Genomic DNA, 19,168 nt, shown 5'->3' with positions numbered 1-19,168 from the left:
AGGTTCTCCAGGTGAAGGTACCCGCATAAAAATATTTTTCGGTTGCGCGTAACGGATTACAGGTATAACTGAGCTCTGCGTATTACATCAAGACATTTAGAAGCCCTAACTGCAGATTACTTAATTACTTAAACAATATTTTTACAGGCTATCTGCATGCAAAACGTCAATGGAAAAATGTTGTATACAATACTTTGGGATTGCCAACATAAGCTTAAAATGAATTTAAAATTGTATCAAGACATTTGAAGAATAGGTGAACTATCACTTCTCGGTCTGTCCTTCATGCCCGTGTAATTATGTTATCCTAAATGCGAAAGTAAGAAAATATATTACGTTAAACCACTCAGATACAGGTTTTATGCAGGCATCAACAATAGTACTAAACTAAAAAAGCTCTCGAAACAATTCCTAACCTTACCACTTCAGGGTCATTTCATTTCTTATTTTCTGTTTGACACAATGATAAAAATATAATTGAGACCAAATGAAATCAGAAGGTGGATGGGAATTCTGTGTGGACTGCGTCCATGTCAGCAAAGAAATTCGGAGTGTTATTTAACCTTTTCTTTAAAGGTTATGAGGCTTTCTTATTTTTTACTTCACACTGAAACCTCAAACTAGACCACCAGGGTGTAAAGGTGGGTGAGGTAACCCCCTCTAAAACTTTCTCAAATATTTTTTATTATTCTCTCTAAACAGACAATATTAGACAGATTAAAATCTTACAGTTTTGTGGGGGGACTGAAACCTTGTAGTGGAAGAAAGCTATATAATAGGCTATAGGAAAGACTATATAATAGGTGCTATAGAATTGGGTGGCTTGGTTTACTCTGGTGCCTCATAGCTTCTGGGTTGTGGGTTCGATTCCTTACTGGGCTATCTTCTGTGTGGGATGTATATGTCCCTTCTCCCCACCTCACCCCTCCCAGTTAACCTTTACACAATGTCTGGAACATTTCAATGGCGTCTCTGAGTTGCCCCCATGCCATGTGTGTGTGAGCCCTACAGCAGACTGGCATTCTGACCAGTGTGTTGTTCTTTGCCTTCTGCCTCTGGGACTGTCCCTTTGTAGTTTCATTGCTTAAGACGAAGGTTCTTCCTGTTGATGGACCTGTCTGGTTCCAACCACTGCCTTCCCTGTGTTGAAAATCAGTGACACACAATTGGCTTCACTGTCCCTTTTTAAATGTCGTGCATTTTGATCACATTCAGACTTTTTTGTTCACTTAAAATTAAGTTCAAATCTATATGTACAAACAATATAACATATATGCACCCACATAGATCATTTAAACTTTTATCCAAATTCAATTGAACGGAATTATGTGACCTCAGAGCACCCCAGCTTGTTTTGATTCCAGAGGAGTTTCAGAAATAAGGAGTCCGCCCTTTGATGGGAATTCCTGGGGGCAGATTGATCTCCTGCACACAAGTGGTTAGGAAAGGTTTAATTTTCCAGAGGAGCCCCAATAACCACTACCTTCCCTGCTCTAATTAACATCTGTTGAAGTTGCTCTGGCAGGCAGTAGCACGCCATTAAAGCATGGACCACTAGGATTAAGGACAGCTTCTACCCAGGGTTCATCATAAACTGCTATCTGTGCAGTGCCTCCGAACTCACTGCAGCTCTGCACTGTGCACTTTTGACTTGGACTACCATATATTTTTGTTCACTACCACATGTTTATTGTTCTCTACCATGTATTTGTGGTTTTGTTTGTTTATTGACTGTACATACTATCACTATTTATCATGTACCATTTTGTAATGTACTGTCTACATTGTGTGGTGCTGTCTGTCGTACTGTGTAGTCTGCTGTATTGTGCATATCCTGAGAGATTGGCGCAAATAGGAATTTGATTGTAGATGTACATATGGCAACAAAGCCTTCTATTCTACTCTATAGAGAATAGTTACATTTGGAGTTTCTTTCAGACCTTTTCCTGAAATTACGTAACAGAAACAATAAATCATTGCAAATTGATTTTAGTTGGCAGTGTTGTAGTATCAGTATGATCGCCTTTGGCTATTCAGTACAACCACAAACTGTAAACACTTGACACAGTAAAACACAGTAATCAGTCACTTAAAGTAGAAGTAATGTCTTTTTTATTTTTGTCAACCACTTTCTTAATTGCATAACTGGGTCAGTGTGTAAACATTCTGATTCTCTGTTGTTAGTATAGACAAGTTCCCCTTGACAGATCACAGCATGACATTCAGTTTTATGTTTCCTCATACATAGATTTAGAAACAATTGGATGCCAGAGAATTGTAAGTGTGAATTTACTGAATACTCTTCTGTGATTGCTTCTGATTTAGAAAGTCTCTAGGACTGGATAGACATCTGGTGAAAGCAACATAATATAGACAAGTTCCCACTATAACAGAGATAATTTTATAGTCCTTTGGAGGAGACATAAATCTGAGGTCCTGGCCAAATTTCCTCATCGCCTTTACCAATCCTGGTCTCCTAATAATCCCCATCTCTGAACTGGCTTTATTACTCTGCTCTCCTCCCCACAGACAGCTGGTGTGTGGTGAGTGTACTGGTGCACTCTGGCTGCCGTCACGTCATCCAGGTGGGGCTGCACACTGGTGGTGGTGGAGGGGATCCCCAGTAAAGGTCTTTGAGTGGAGTGTCCAGAAAAGCGAGTGTAAGGAATTATTTCTTATTATAAAAAGCATGTTCTTTATAGTGACAAGTGGTAACGATGTTGAAGAACAGATATGTGCAAGACATTGATGTGTTTATGTTACCTCCATAAAGTCATTTTCTAAACAATGAAGTAAAACAATAGAAAGGCAAACAGGGGGTTTGCATATACAGTGAAAAGTGTGGAAATATTTAGAAATTCATCAGAAGTTGCTGGCAGGACGGAAAATCAGTGAACCAAGGTCACTTAATTAAATGAGCTCGAAATAACAAATAAAAAAAGTCCTGGTTTCAAGCTCAATGCTTTCTTAAAACTTAAAACCAACTCTTTCTTAAACAACATTATTCTGTAATTAAGGCTATGAAAATAAAGATTTTAAACCTAAGGCCTATTTAGTGCAGATGTTTACACAGAATTGGTTGGTAATTGTGGGTGGAAAACCGGTGCAATGTTGCATGAGCACCAGGCCTTTATTTCAGCTGAAGCCAAGGCACAATAGCATGAGAGGAAGAAAAAGTTTCTCTCTTTCTCTGTCAGTTTTCCCAGGATGAGTGGCTGAGCTCTCTTTATTTTAGCCAGATAACAGAAGATACAATTCTCACAGCGCCCCCTCTTCCAGCGACTGGTTGACTTTCCATTCTTGCCATTCTAAAAACTTACGTTTTCTTGAATAATTTGTAGCTACTCGCAGTCTACATGTTATGTCAGAATCACAAGGACATATTGTTTACCAAAGAAGCTTTTTAAACACAACTTTTTACTGTTGAGAAGTTATTGGTGCTTCAGGTAACCACTGGGTTACACAGAAAGTGTACAGTGATTTTGAGATTATCATGGTGTTATAAAAAAGATATATAAAAACAATCCTTCAATGGCAAATCTCATACTCATACTCAGGAAAGAGGTTTTCAGATTTCACTTTTGTACTAAAATGATAAGAGTAACAGTTTACTCACATAGCTTCAGGTCTACACTTCCTAAAGGGAAAACTCCCAGCTCAAAAGCCCATTTCATGGTGAAATTACTTTATCTAATTGAAATCATTTGGTACTCTATAGTATCAATAAGAAACAATCTCCTGGCACATATTGAAAACCAAAAATTACAGCCCAAAGGAAACAGAGTTAGAATCTGCTTTAATATCTGAAGCAGTGTTGACGAACAGAAGCTCCCTGGTTGGTTAACGACTCATCACTTGCTGTTTGTAGCTGGACACCCTGAGAAATGAGCGGTATGATCTACATGGTGCACAGTTATAGTGTTAGCATCTCATTCAGAGGAGATGAAGACCAAGTGACCTGTTACTTGTGATAGAATGGCAGAAATATCAGCCGTTGAAGAAAGGCGTAAAGGTCAAACTGTCGTTTTTGTACTATTTTGTACATTTTTGTTCTAAGAATATTAGAGCTATAAAATAAGGCTAACTATGTCCCGGGAAGAACGAAGAATCACAGAATCCTGAAATTCTTAATTTCACTTTGTGAATATAATTCGTTATATGACTGATCTTTTTTTTTTACCTTTCAAAGAATGGTCAACTTGAAATGGATACAAGCCTATTCTGCTTTTGTCAATAAATTGCAATAAAAATAAAATATGCTTGTTAAAAAAGGAAGTATTGTTCAAATAATACAGGTCTAATTATGTAATGGGGAACTTTAAGTTCTCTCTGTATCTAGTCACAAGGGCCAAGTAGACTTTTATTAGCATGATTTAGTGTTTTCTTATTTTTTGGGGGGGTGGGGGAAGTCTTTTTCACTGAATAAAAATTGGAGAGGACTTTCTAACATTTCTCTGAATTAACTTGAACTGCTTTTTCTTTCAAGGTCTTGTCCAAAAGACCATGAGGGCAGGGAATATTTTTTCGTAATGAAACCAAGACCAAAAGAACCCATAACACTTATTAACTAGAATGCAATGCGATAAATCATTGACCTACATTTTTCCCAGTAAGAGTTTGCTTAAAACTGGAGTTTGTGCCCGGCTTTGAAAATTTCCCAGGTTATCAAGAATGTGGTATTTTCCTAGATGTTGTGGGAAACTGGTAGCGTTTTGTTAAAGAAAAACGTAACCGAAATCAATAAAATAACATTTTTGTCAAATTTTAACAGGCTTTCAATGTGCAGCAGATTCTTGGGAATAAAAACAAAAATGGAGGGAATGTAATTTATTGTGTTGGTTCTCTCTCCATCATTGGAACAATGCTCATTTCAATAACATGGAGGGTTAAAGGGAGTATAAAAATTCCAGAGCAAAAACGTTTACATAAAAGAGCACTTAAACTGAAAGTGTAATTAAGACATAAGAAAACGAGTTAAACAAACCAATAAATACAATTAAATTGTAATTAAATTGAGCACTAGATGATAATTTCCATGATAACTGATACAAATATAATGTATTAATCTCTGGAGCCATATCCATTTTAATTGTGGCAATAATGTGGGAAATGCGAAAGTATTTTAGAAACAGTAATACTATTCTCAGTTTTTCGGACAAGACATTTCTTAAAGAAACTCCCCCTTGAGCAGTGTACTTATTGTCATGAGAATGTAACCTTTTTTGCAACTACATTGGTTTGAAATGGAACACTTTTCATCTTGTGTATTCATGTTATTCCCGGTTAAAAGTAAAAACACCAATGACGGCTCAAATATTTGATCTGAATAACTGGTCGGGCTGAACTTGGATTATTTCCAAAAACTCGTAGAGTATACAGTTCTGGTAAAATCAGTTTTAAGTTAACTTTGTTTTAGGAATAGAATACAATGAGTGCACAGGGTGTGCAATGTTTTCATTGTTCACTGATGGATGTTTAAAATCTTTAGAATTAACAGCAACCTGAAAGTTACTGTGCCTTGAGGCGTCTAATGATGTCACCTGTCATCACATCACATCACATCACATCATCTGGAGCAACAATGACAAAAAACCCTCTGGAAAAAACAAATTCTGGAAAGAAATTCCCAGGGCTGCGCAAACACCTGCTCTGATTCTGGATCTTATACTGTAACCTGAAGGACATTGGTTCAAATCTGGACATTCACCCTGAGAATCACAATCACAAAACAGGGCTAGATGATTTGATTTTGCTTTGCAAAGGAAAAAAAAAGTGTTGCCTGCTGCCATAAAAAATTGTTTTAGACAATTTTAGGAGAACATTTTCATACAATTGGATGGTTTATTTATTTCTATTGCTTTCACAAAATTTGAAGGGTTTCTTTTTGCAAATTCAAGGATCAACTGGATGCATTTACAACTGAATTATATTCTATCTGAAGAATTCAAATTCACAACGGCTAAATTGCAATAAAAAAACTCAAGGACAAACTGATCTTTGTAAATTTCACCTTGAATGCATCCAGTCTGCTGTGTGTATGTGCACAGCAGCCAAGACCAGGAGAAAAAAAGATACAAGAGGTCAGAAAGCATGTTTATGGTGACAATAATAATGCAAAATACTGTTTTTCTAGCATCAAATCTACAAGGTGGGAGTTGGGACCAGAAGGAAAAATATAAAAACATTCTGGACAAAGCCTTTTTGTGGAGTTCTCCCAGTTTACACTTTCATTTTACTACTCAAGAGCTTTGACCTCTAAAATGCTTTCAGCGAGAACAAACAGTTAAAAGTTTACATTGGGGAAAAATGGCAGAGAATGTTTGTTTTTGAAAGGCTACAGCCACTGAGCCAGCTGAGCCTGGACCTTTGTTTTTCCTGGGAGTCTCAGCTGATGCACCTAAATGAGCGCAAAGGTAAATACCAATAGAATCTTCCTAGTTCCTCATGGGGCCAAAGGAATGAGCTCAGCTACTCTTTTGTCTTATCACCCAGAAGGCTTTTTTTATCACATCTGAAGGCTTTCGCCGTTTTCCGAAGTTCAGACATTTTTAGCTTTTGCCTCCGGCTATTCTGTTATTCCATCATTTATTTTAGTCAGAGCTAGGCGTGGAAAATAGATACAAGAACACATGAGGGAGAAAAACTTGAGGGGGAAGAACTGTTTTTTAAACTCTGTTTCAGTTATATAGTATATATGATCAAGCATATATACCATGCAACTCAACCACCTCTTGTTCATAAAGTCTTCAGCACAGTCTTTCCATCTTTTTATCAGCTGATGTTTTGTAGCATGATTGCTATTTACACATTGTTTTTTATTGGTGCTTTCCATGATAAATCACAAAAAGAAGAAAACATTTGCATGATGCTCTAGAACAGTAGTTTGCAGTCCGGCTGTAACCTTAACTAACTGAATCAGCTCATTATTCAGCTCATTAAAGACCTGGACAAGTCACAGACACACTGACCTTCTAGCATAGAAGAAAACATCAAACCACACTTCAGGAAACACTCCAAAATTCAAGCATCTCTTTATCAAAATAGTTTATTTTGTTGTTTTTCTTGTCATGAAACCAAGATGCAGTCTTACTTTTATTCAGCCAACATCCCAAATACAACCAGGTACACTCCGTATGAACTAAAATATGGAACAATTAATATAAAGAATGATTATCTTTTATTTAGGAAGAGCTAGGAAAAAAATTCTGTGCCAGATTAAAAACAAAAGAAAGGCAAAATACTTCACATCACAGTCATTTGTTATCTCTATAGTCGTACATTGTAAGAAATTGAAGAATATCATGTTGAAAACACTAAACGCACAGATCTAGTAGAATACAGTTCATTGGTTAAGAAAGGCTCCATGGGCAAGGGCCTGTGGATGTGATGTTCTTTGCTTCTCCGAATGTTACTGCCAACGTCTCCTCCAACTGCCTGAAGTACGAGGTGGGTCTTAGCATTCACAGTCCACAGCAAAGAATCTTACAAAAACATATCAAAGATTTTGCCATTTTTAATAAGAAACTTACTGAGGCCTTTTTTTCCCCTCTCAAGAAGCAGCAGGACGGTGTCTGCTTCCTCTCATTTGTGTCTTAAATATAAAATCTTCCCTCTGTCTCTGAGCTGAAACGGTTTGGTAACTATACTTTCCCGGGGATCTTGGCCCGCTTGCGTGCAATGGCGTCCTCCACAGCCTTCAGCTGTTTCAGCAGCTCCTCGCGCCGGGACAGCGTGCTGGCTTTGCTGGACTTCGCTGGGGGGGCCGACCCAACACCCCCCGGAGGTTTGCCCGCCAGGCTGGGGCCTTTGCCGGAGGACTTGGGCGGAGGAGACAGTGGGCGCTTCCTGAAAGGAAAACCAGGGAGTGCAAAAGCAGCCCAACAGTAACACAGGGGCAAGTGGAGGAGGGGGAGATGAAACTGGATGTTAGGGTTCAACTCAAATTATGAATGCGGATACCTCTAATTTTAAGTCAAATGAAGAAACAGAAGAATTCTTCTCATTTTCCCTACTAAAGGCATAAGACGGACAGGAGTTTTTAACTGCTGCATCTTTTCTAATGACTGGAGCTGTTATTACAACAAAACTAAACTAACTAGTTTACCTAGTAGAACTAAAAATGGCACATGTGATGCTCTCATAATTCTAACACATGGGCACAACATAATTCAGGGAACTTAAATGTATTTTATAACCACATTTTATGCACGAACATGAGCAAAATATTATGTTGCAACAGCATTTTTGTAAAATCAAATTCTGCAAAGCTGTAGCTGCGTTACTACAATTATTAGATTTTAGATCAAAGTGTTGAAAATCATACTAAAAGACCTGAAAGAGAGGACAGTAGTCTTGACATTTTAAATTGGTTGACTAGGCTGTTGGAGAAACAAGCTGCCTGGGTTTTAATTCCAATTCTGATACCAAAAAACACTGAAATTGAAGCCTCAAGACTGGAAAACAAAGCACGTAGAACAATAAATGAGGAAAAGAGCTCACTTCCAGAAAGTGCTCCTGGTTTAAGCTCCGATTCTGCCATTTCCTTGATATATACACCTATATACACCTACTACACCTAAGCAAATTTCATCCTTTGCGTCAGTTGAGAAACGCATTCTCTACAGTTACAGACTTTTCTTGACACCATATTTTTTAAAATCTATATGCACTATGTGGATATATACTATAATAAGATGGATATATAAGGCAAATTACCTAAGTGCATGCAAAAAAGTGCATGGTATATATGTTAAGTCCTAGTCTCTAAAAATCAAACTGGATATCAAGTAAAAAACACTGCATTGATTATCATTCTTAACTACTCAGAAACAATATCATTTAGTTCAGGTTTAAAATTCATGCTAATGCTAAATTCATGAAATGTTTTTGTGGAATAATAAGGTTACCTCTCTGCTTGGGCTGGTGGTGGTCGCTGGCCCTGTCCTCTGGGACGGTCCAATTTGGGGGAGACGGGCCGTCCTGGAATTCTTCTTTCCCGACCTGCAAAGGGACAGCAAAGAGTGTCTATGGACTCTCATAGATGCATTGCCCAAGAATGCTGGAAGTGACATTTCCTCTCAGAACCGTATGCAGTTTAAATAGTCCCGATAACTAGATTGTCTGCCTGGTCTACCATATTCTAATTCAGAGAAACGGAAGATCTCAACCTTTAAGCTTAGACTAATGCTCTCCTTCACACACCTTTTTCACACGGTTTACTCAGTCACTTTGAAATCGGGCTTCTCGGCATTAAGAAAAACATGTTTTGTGTTTAGTAAACCAAATCACTCAACAAACCAAAAAGTGTCAAAGGAAAACACTCAGCTCCAGTTTCACAGTTACAGAAGTCCTACAGCATAAAGACATAATCCAAATGTGAATGGACAGCTTACTTTTGTAACAATTTTGTACAATTTAGTGGCGGTTTTCCCGATTATTTCCATGCTACACCTTTCTCTTTTAGATTACTTGGCATCACATCTGAAAAGTGAAGGATTAATTCACATCCTCTGAAGTTTCTACTAATCTTCTGTTCCTCTTCATTTTGATTACTGGGCAGTGAATGGGCTACTACTCGATACTTTGGTGTTATTTAGCCAAGTTACTGGAGTGTGAAAGAGACGTTACACCCACAGTTCACACAATATTTACAAAAATAATTATGTAAGTGATATCTTTAAAAAATTGCTTCACTGCTTTGAACATTACTCAAGGCACTTCCGTGGATAGGTGTTGCATAATGGAAACCCTAAAAATAAACACTGCTCTCAGACTTTAAAACAAAAGTGTTTCCTTGTACACAACACAATAAAACAGCATCCAGTAAACAATAGCTTCTCTGACTTTTTAACTTGACCGATAAAACATGGGAAACATGGGGGAAGGAACAACAAGTTTCATGTATCCATAACTGAAATATTACTCCAAGACATTTGGTCAAAAACTAGTCTGCCCAACAGCATCTAGTAAGCCGTGTATTAGAGCTTTACTATGGAAACATAGCTTATATGCATAGTATTAGTGGTCTACTAGTGATAATGGACAAAATACCTGGGTTGGATTCACATAGGGACTGATCCACTGGCTAAGGACCTAACCTAAGGATCATTCATAAAGTACTAACAAATGGATTACAGGTCACTCCAAAAATACAGTGTTAGGGTTCCCAGAAGGCCACTTCAGAATCATAACACAACGAATCACTCGGGCAAACTGAAAGGCAGTCATCTAGGTGTTTAAACACATCGACAAGCTTGCAGCGGCACCAATGTATAGACCCCTGTGGGGCAACACTTGCATCACAAGAGGAGAAACAAGACCTGGATCTGTGAAAGTTCCAGGCCTTGGGGGTACCTCACGAGATATGGGTTCATCTTTAAAAACTGCAAACTGAAAGTGAAAGGGCAAGGCACTTTCACAAGAAATAACATACAGCAAAAATACAATAAATTCTCCATAATGATTAATCCTATTTTGCCACCAAAAGCCAGGAATGCTTATAAGTTATTCATACGCAAAAACAAAGACAAGGTTGTAACTTTGACGTAAAAAACCTACCCAACATGAAAAACTACTTTACAATCAAAACAGGATATGATAAGTTTAATTAGTGCTAAGTAATTAAGAGCAGAATGCAATCTAGGAATGTCCTCTACTCCCAGTTACGTCAGGGTTAATGATGTTGTCTGTTTGACAATGTGTCATACAGTGTTCTAATAAATAAGAGGAAATCCCAGAGAAAATATTGAGCAAAGGCCTCACCTAGAGCTGTCAATAACCATTGAACAGAACAATTAAACCTTACAGTCTTCAGTGTCAGATAACAAAGGTTTTGTGAGGAATCAGAACTTTCCAGTGCATGTTTTAGTGACGTCCAAAATGAACAATGCTAAGTGGTAAAAAATATTGTTGCCCTGCAGGTTACATTGCATCACTTCCTGTCAAAACAGCAAGACCAACACCCTAGTATGGCAATTTGCTCATCAAAACAGCAAGTGAGGAAATGACTGAAACTGTAAAAGAACACTTCCCAAACAGCCTGCAGCAGAAAATGATATAGATAGAAGGGTAAGACATCCTAAATGTAATAAACAGGAAATCAATGTTATTCCTCTGTGGTTAATCAACCGAACAAATGTAATATTAGGCATCGCCACATTTGGTCCATTATCTATGTTTGGCATTGTCTTGTTGACTGAAGAATGGGTATACATAACATTTATTATTGTTTCTCAAAACAAAAACCACATGACAATACCAGGAAGTTGTTCATTGAAGAAAAACTTTCTTGCACACAAATTTACAAAGTGAAATGTTCTGGTAAGTGACACTGACTTGCTTTAGAATGTGCGCACCAGAAGAACTGAATGGAATGTTTTAGGACTATAGTAAAAGAAAAAATGTTTCAAACTTTTTTTGGAATAACATTCATTTATATTTTGTCATCAAGAGGGTTAGATTTTTGTGATAGTAAGGGTTCTTTTTCTTTCCACTTTTAAGTGTTCAAAGACTAGACAACCCAGCAACTTCATGCAAGTAAAGTGCCCTGGGACACAACTTGTAAATTAAATTGCAATCCTGTGTCAACCTTGATGGTGGTCTGACCCACACATTCAAAATCACTTTCAAGATCTGTTTAAGGGCTGACTGATGGCAGATTAGATTTCAATAATATAAGCTTTCAAAATTCTGAACCTGAAAAATTGTAATGATAATTTTACACCAGCAACACATCATAAGCTGCCTGTTCAACTGTTTGGACAATTAACTCCAAACTTTGCAATGTATAATTCTTGTAACAACAGGATGTAAACATGTAAAAATGGGATTCTTTCAAAAACCAAGATGGTCACCAGACTACCACTTCTTTTTTGTTATGTGATTCATAACAATGTCTGTGATGCACTGAATAGAAACTTGACAGACTGCATAAACCACCAAAGCTCTTTCTGATTTGCAAAAGGTATGCTAATTGCCCAACCAACACCATGTCAATAATGGCTCGGTAAAACCCATCCTGCTCGAGAATTGCTAGACCCAATAACGTCAAATTTGGTAGATACAATTCTGACGGCAATACAGTTAACATAAGTTTTGCAGGGGCTCCAATTTAAACCACAGTTGTATTGGGAAATGCAGCACCAAAACATTTGAAACTTTGCAGGATTCAAAACCTCCAAAACTGCTTCAGAATTTGCACCTTATATATTTCAGCGATATGCCCACACTGCATCACCACATTAGGTGAAATGAGTCCAGTAATACCATTTGCTCATTTAAAAAAAAAAAGCAGCCAGTTAATTCCAAATGTGGTAGATATCACTCTAGTGTCAGAGAAATAGGGTTCCTGTTTAAACCAGGATGGCCAACTGTTCACCATTTTGAAACATCAACACTCTTATTGATATAGATTCGATATTGCAAACTGCTCCAAGGCAAAAACTGTTTGGCCAATTAATCCCAAACCTGGCAAGTTTTATTCCTGCAACAATACCATTACCACGTCAAAATGAGGCTTCTGCTTAAATAAGATGGCTGCCAGGCAGACATTTCACTCTTAGACTTCAAACAACTGAGGTTTCAGGAACTGCTCCACTTATTAACTTATTTGTTAACTGGCAGGCAATACACTCCAGCTCTCACCACACATTGGACAACAATACGTTTAACACTTAAACCCCCTGCTCGGTGAAATACACTCTGTAACAATGCCAAAATGGTAAAAATTAAAGTTGAAGAATGCAATTTGATATTGAAACCTAAAGTACTGTACACTTTATTAAGTAACGGAATCACCCTGTATTGCGATTATTCATTGCATAACTGGTAATTCTAGATGTGTTAATGATAAGGAGTTATATGGTAGAAATTCCCGAAAGTCTAAGAAAGCCCGAATCTCCTTACCTCTCTCCGGTGACATGGCTATTCTTTTGCTTAGTGGAGAAGTTGGCCTATCCTTGTCTGATGGTAAGTATCTTTTCCTGTTTCCTTTATCAGCTTGCTGAAAAACAAGTTTTAATGAAAAACAGATGCATGTAACTGACATGACGACAGTCAATCTAATTTTGTTTTCACATTCCACATGCACACTGGAATCGTTGGCAGTGATTCGACTTGGCTCACTGCCTCAAACCTCACACCTTTCTGGGAAGGATACGGACTGTGTATACTTTCTTCCCACTAACATGTGTCTGCTCATCCTTGAACTATGAGCCACACTGTACCTACAGAGAGACTGCAATGAACAGATGGAACAAACATCTTTCGGACAACACTGTAAAGATCGCATACAACTAGCGAGCCATGCGTTAGTAATGAGTGTTTAACCTTAACTCAATGACAGAGGACAACACGATGTCCTTACAACTTATACTTATGACTCTAATTCTGCCTGTACTTCGGGAGACATACCTCAGCATGAATCCCTATGGCAATAAAGGAGTGTTGATATTGGGCTTATGTTTTCTGTCTCACAGTGCTTGCACAAACGAAAGCCGAAGGTGACAGACTTTTCGCCCAGCAGCAGCCAGCTGTATCTGCTCCAAAGGGGGAGGGGTACCTTGTTGAGCAGCGTAAGCTTGATGTCCTTGTGGGACCCGTAGCCGGACTGCGGTCCAGGGGGGGGCTGGTGCTGCTGGGAGGGTTTGCTACTCTGTCCCGACTTCAGAGCGGTGGGCTTGGGGGGCTGGGGAGGGGGTTCCGGCTTTCTTCGCTCCTCTTTGAACGGCTCATCCTTTTTAGGTTTTCCTACAAGAACAAAAACATTTTCACAACCACTCACTGCTAAAGCTACCTTACACAACACTGAATCCTACAAGTATTGAACGCTTTACAGCTAAAAGCATTCAATTGTTGAACAATAAAAAAACCTGTCTGCAGGTAGGGATATTATTATTATTTTTTAGATTCCTTACAAACCAATTGTCTGTTTTTTAATCTTAAGGTACTGGTTCTAATTGAGCGATATTGTCGAGTCGAATGATGTTTTGTATTATGTCACTGTATTTTTGTTATACTGTATTATTGGCCAGGATGGCAATACTTAGATAAAATGCTTAAGTGTTGGTCTTGAAATCCAATTAGGTTTTGCTGTGCAGGTTCAATCTCTGCTCATAGCACTGTTACGACTTGCAATATTGCAGAGCTCGTAAAAGTGATGTTGATACTGTATTTTCAATTGTTGCTTGCAACAGCCTTTCAGGATAAAACAGTTAAACATGAACCAGAGGCCAGGGTACTGGAAATTAAAACATTTCTCTACCCAAAAGCTATGGGAGTCTGTTTCAAGAAAAGGGTGGATGACCTTCTTTGGTCATTAAATACCAAACTGGCTAGATGGACCACAAGACCTCCTCTCATTTATAATCTTTCTTACGTTTTCAACTAACAACTAACTAACACTATGCCCACATAACACCCCTGAAACTGGAGAAAGTAAACTTGTAAAGGGTTAAGCAATTTTTCTGTGCCATCTCAATGCCAACCATTATTAAAAAGAAGATGATTAATTTAAGGTGATTGCTTGGTATTGTAAACTACATATTTATTATTCAGCAACATCTGATCTATTGAGTGTCTGTCAGTGTTTCGATTAATCGAGTGTACATTTCTCAGCAGGAACCATTGTGAAAAGGGCAGAAAAACAATGCCAACAGAGAGTTTCAAGAGCTGTGGCTTTCATTCATTAGCCTTCTATAGACTAAGGACCATATCCTACTGAAAGTCAAAAATGTAAGTTCTGTGGTTTCTTTCAGACCTTTCATGAACATGCTCCCTAAGCTGCAGACAGGATTGTGGAGATGAAGCACCTGCAGAACTAGACAAAAATATGTGTGACAAAGGTTTGCTCTTAGTTGTGTGATCTCCCAGAGAAAGAGTGGAGGCATTTCAGTACAGTAGAGTGAGAAAGGTTATAAGGTGCTATCATGTGTAGTAGGCACAGGCAAGTGAAATCCAGTGTTGTTCTCCTAAAATTTAAAATGAATAGGCAAACACCAAACTATGGATTCATGTCTGAACTATAAAAAGATTTACAACTATGTCAGTCTCCCAATGTTACTAAACATATATATTGAAACACTATCCATTGAACATTTTCTAGTTCCTGCAATACAGCCAAGTATTTGGTTCCAGAATTAAGATGCGCTGTTTCAGAATACGTGAAGCAAGCAAGCACAAACATTTTACTCACAGAATACTACATGAGACAAGAATGAAATGCTAACAGAAAGAACACTTGCTGGAAACAGATGTGTGTAAACTACACTGCAACTCTGCACAGGTAAAATCTTAAAATGTCAGATCAGCACTCACAGTAGAACATTAAGGAACGGAGGTAACCATTCATATGCAGGAAAAAAAAAACATAAAGAGGGTGGATGCAAACCCAATCCCTTCTATGTGTGAACATTCATAAATCTTTCAGACCCCAATACCTTTCTCTTTTTTCTGCTGTGCTGGGGTGGGTGATCGGGAGCTGGCGGAGGACACAGGACTGGCCAGGTCAGCATACATGTCTTCAGAGTCTGCACTGCGCACTGAACTGCTGCTGGAGGAGGCGCTGGACACTGAAGACACACTGCTTACACTGAGAGACCTGTGGTACCAACACACCCCATCACTTTTAACAAAGCAAGAAACACACAAGCCACATAAACCACAGTCTTCAGTCTACCTACTTAGAATTAGAGAACAGAAAGTTAACAGTAAATACTGAAGTGCTTCAAACCATATCATGCAAAAGTGTTTCATGGATGAGAAATGGACAGGAAAAAAATTAAAATAATAAAAAGGGGTGGCATGCTGGCAAGCAAGAGCTCTATTGATGCAGGACAAAAAAAGTGCGATATAGACCAGTGATTTTCAACCTTGTCTGTGAGGGGGACCCCTCTGAAGATACATTTAAATAAAACAAATCAAAACTTCACTCATCCATTATTCTAAACCATATTAATACAAATAACATTAACAATGGAACTGCAGGTTAGCAGATGTAATCTAAGCACAGCCAGAGCATGCCGATTTTACCACACCACTAGGAGATGCGGTTCTCTGTGTTGCTGGGGATCCCTGGGCAGTCTTTACAGAGCCCTTGTTAAAAGCCCCTGATCTAGACAAGTTGCAAGTGATAATCTCGTACAATACCTGGATTTTCTGTGACGACAGGCAGCAGGAAGAAAGGGAAAAAAGAGAGATTGTTAGCAATGCACTACAATACATTATTTACCAAAATAAAAAAAAAGCCTTGATATATATGAATGCTTGAAATGTTTTCCCTCTTCGGTATTACCATACAGAGATTGGTATGCTATGCTTTATTATTTATTAATTATTAATACAGTTCTGTCTGTCCCCTTCATTGGATTGGAGTTTCTGAATTTCAATGTGTTTTTCATTTTCACGAGCTTTTGATTGTAAGATTATTGGCAAGCTGCTGTGCAAACCTTGTTAAAATGCCGTGATGGAAAGCACAGCTAAAGGATGCAACAAAATTAATTCAGTGAAGTAATTTGGATTTTCTGAGAACTACAGGATAATATTTCTCCAGCTGGACAGGAATCACATGTGCTGAGCTGAAGTGCACGTGAAATAAAAGAAAGGGCCTTCCAGCACAGTTATGTATTCCCCTGCATTGTTTAATAGAAGCCTGACAAAATAAAAAAGTTCCAATAGGTTTTAACCAGGTTCAGGTATGTGACAAAATAAAGTGGCACATGACAGAAATACTTGCGGGAAAGTACAAAAAATCACCTTGGTTACAAAGGCAGAAAACAAAGTAAAAATATGGGAACAAATCAATAAATCCAGCCTTGGTTAGTTACATGTGTAAGCAGAACTTCAATTTTGGGTGATATGAAACCTTTAACCCCAGATCAACAGGGAAATATTGTGAAGAGACAAAGCTACTTAAAGATCGAATGTTATATTAAGCACTATTCCAGTTTTGTTACAATCATCAAACCAGATCACAGCACAATGTTAATGGCTATTTTCAGTCCTGCACATTTAAAAATGATGTGGCAAGGTTAGTCAATAGATGGTGCAATGCTTGTCTAACAACCTTCTGTTTCACGATTGTCATGACCTCTTTATGTTATGACCACTAAGGATTTTTCCAAAGCACTGGGGGCCCCCCCTAACACATAGCTTCACTGTAATACACTTCTCCATTAGACCATCATTTTGGTCAATTTGTACAATTGCACTAGGCATTGTCATTTCTTCTAGAAAGCTACAGGAAGTCTAGTATTAGTACTGTTTCAAATACCGTAAATTCAATTGTATTATAATGACTGCATACGTAATGCAATGGATCCCCTTTGCAGCATTTTCAATTCATCAAAAAAATAAATGACCCTCATCAAAAATTAGTATCGAACCTAAGGCAAATACATTAGAACATCTGTAGCCACCATCGGTACAGACCGAATTCTTGATAAGAGAATCAAAAGGCCATAGCAAATGAAATGAATGTTCAGGAAAGCACAAGTTGCTGGAGAGAAGCTGCTCTCAGACTGTTAGGGCTGCATGAGAATTTCAGGATATCGCACGACTGTTACATCGCTGCATGATTTTAGGTTTCATCAGAACAGACTGCACTAGGAGAGCAGCTGTTGAAACCTGAAATGGTCCAGAATATTCTGCAACAGGAGACCTGCCAGTTTCTATTCCTGCTCGTACATTCTTTTTTTTTTTTTGGAAACCCCGGCACCTGACTGCTCACCTGGATTTCCTGGAACCGGAAGGAGAGTGAGAGAGGGAGACGGAGGAGGATCGGGAACGGGATCGTGACCTGGACAGGGAATGCGAGGGAGACCTGGAATGGGAGCTGGAGCCGGAATAGCTGCTGGCACTGCCACTCACACTGCCGGTCACCGCATGCCTGGAACACAACAAAGCCCACCCTTCACCTTTCAGACACACCCCGTACCCGCAGGCTAACAGGGGTTCCTACAAGTATGAAACGCAAGAGCTCCAGGAAAACTAGACGATAAGCTGTTTGCTTAGTTGTTGATAAGATTAATGATCCCAGTATTTTCTCCCAATGGATTCCATCACCTGACTTTCGTCAACATGGTTAGGGATTTTGTTCCACACTCCCTCGACTCTGCGTCACCTGTTCTCTGCCCTGAAAACTCACACACTCAACTTACATTCCAGGTGTTAATATTGAAGAAGTCTTCAAGACCGACCCAAGACTATGTGATCCAAGCATTCTCTTTTCTTTGCAAAACAGATTGTTAGGTTATTCCTTGTGATAACCAACAGCAGACGCTTTTCTAAACTTCGCACGCAGTGCTATTTCCTTCATACTATCAGTATGCAGTCTGCCAGGATCAAGGCCTTGAATATGCTGTCAGTCAGCATCTGCAGTAGGCGAAACTGTCTCAAGTGGTCCTGCTTATGAGCAAGAGGCATGCTCTATGAATGTGTCCCCTATCTAGGTAGTTTTCCATTTTTACACACTTGATTTGTCCGGCAGCAGGGAGGGATCCTCACATGGAGCACTGTAAAATTTAAAGAAATTCACAAGGGAAAAAAAAGAGTAACAACAAGCAAGAAAACAATGGCTGTAGTAAATCATGTGCACCTGCTAGGAATACCCAAACAGCGCAGGGAAAGAACCGATCCAGGGAAAGACCCAGAAGCATTAAAGAAAATATTTTAAACTTTTGGATGCCATAAACACACTTGTCTGCTTTGCAAATGATTTTTAGGAACAAGTAATAGGTTATTTCATGCTGAAAAAAAGAAGAAAGAGAACACAACGTTTCGGCCGTGGAGCCTTCTTCAGGTGTGGCTTCACCTGAAGAAGGCTCCACGGCCGAAACGTTGTGTTCTCTTTCTTCTTTTTTTCAGCATGAAATAACCTATTACTTGTTCCTTTGCAGCCTACGCATGCTGACGCAGCTACCCAAATGATTTTTAGGTCCAAGGTGTTTCTTGGAATCAGTACACAATAAAAATCTGTGCAATACGTTACGTATTTTTAGATTCCCTCACAAATAAAACAAAGTTTTATTACTTGATTAAAGAACTTTAGGACCTCTACTATGATTAATCCCTACCCATTGACTTGAGTAAGACAAATTTAAACAAATGTCATACATCTATGGCAATGCTGTAACTATTCACAGGCTTAAAATGTACCAAAAATACATTTATAACA

The 19,168-nt window shown here is 38.6% G+C and overlaps 1 protein-coding gene across 2 annotated transcripts in view; it reads right to left on the bottom strand.

The window, feature by feature from the left end:
• Positions 1 to 7,029: 7,029 nt before the first annotated feature.
• Positions 7,030 to 19,168, bottom strand: part of zc3h18 (zinc finger CCCH-type containing 18) — a 39,797-nt gene continuing 27,658 nt past the window's right edge. For both annotated transcript variants that reach the window (XM_069181136.1, XM_069181135.1), the window contains 7 exons: positions 17,723 to 17,881; positions 16,144 to 16,152; positions 15,435 to 15,595; positions 13,559 to 13,746; positions 12,904 to 13,000; positions 8,907 to 9,000; positions 7,030 to 7,845 (listed from right to left, as the gene is read on the bottom strand). In XM_069181136.1, coding sequence (XP_069037237.1) covers positions 7,641 to 7,845; positions 8,907 to 9,000; positions 12,904 to 13,000; positions 13,559 to 13,746; positions 15,435 to 15,595; positions 16,144 to 16,152; positions 17,723 to 17,881 — 913 coding nt within the window. In that variant the 3' untranslated portion in view covers positions 7,030 to 7,640. The remainder of the gene's footprint in view (positions 7,846 to 8,906; positions 9,001 to 12,903; positions 13,001 to 13,558; positions 13,747 to 15,434; positions 15,596 to 16,143; positions 16,153 to 17,722; positions 17,882 to 19,168) is intronic.

The sequence above is a fragment of the Lepisosteus oculatus genome, chromosome 20, assembly GCF_040954835.1.
Source record: "Lepisosteus oculatus isolate fLepOcu1 chromosome 20, fLepOcu1.hap2, whole genome shotgun sequence".
In the NCBI taxonomy this organism is placed as follows: domain Eukaryota; kingdom Metazoa; phylum Chordata; class Actinopteri; order Semionotiformes; family Lepisosteidae; genus Lepisosteus; species Lepisosteus oculatus.
This window is presented reverse-complemented; position numbering and strand designations above follow the sequence as displayed.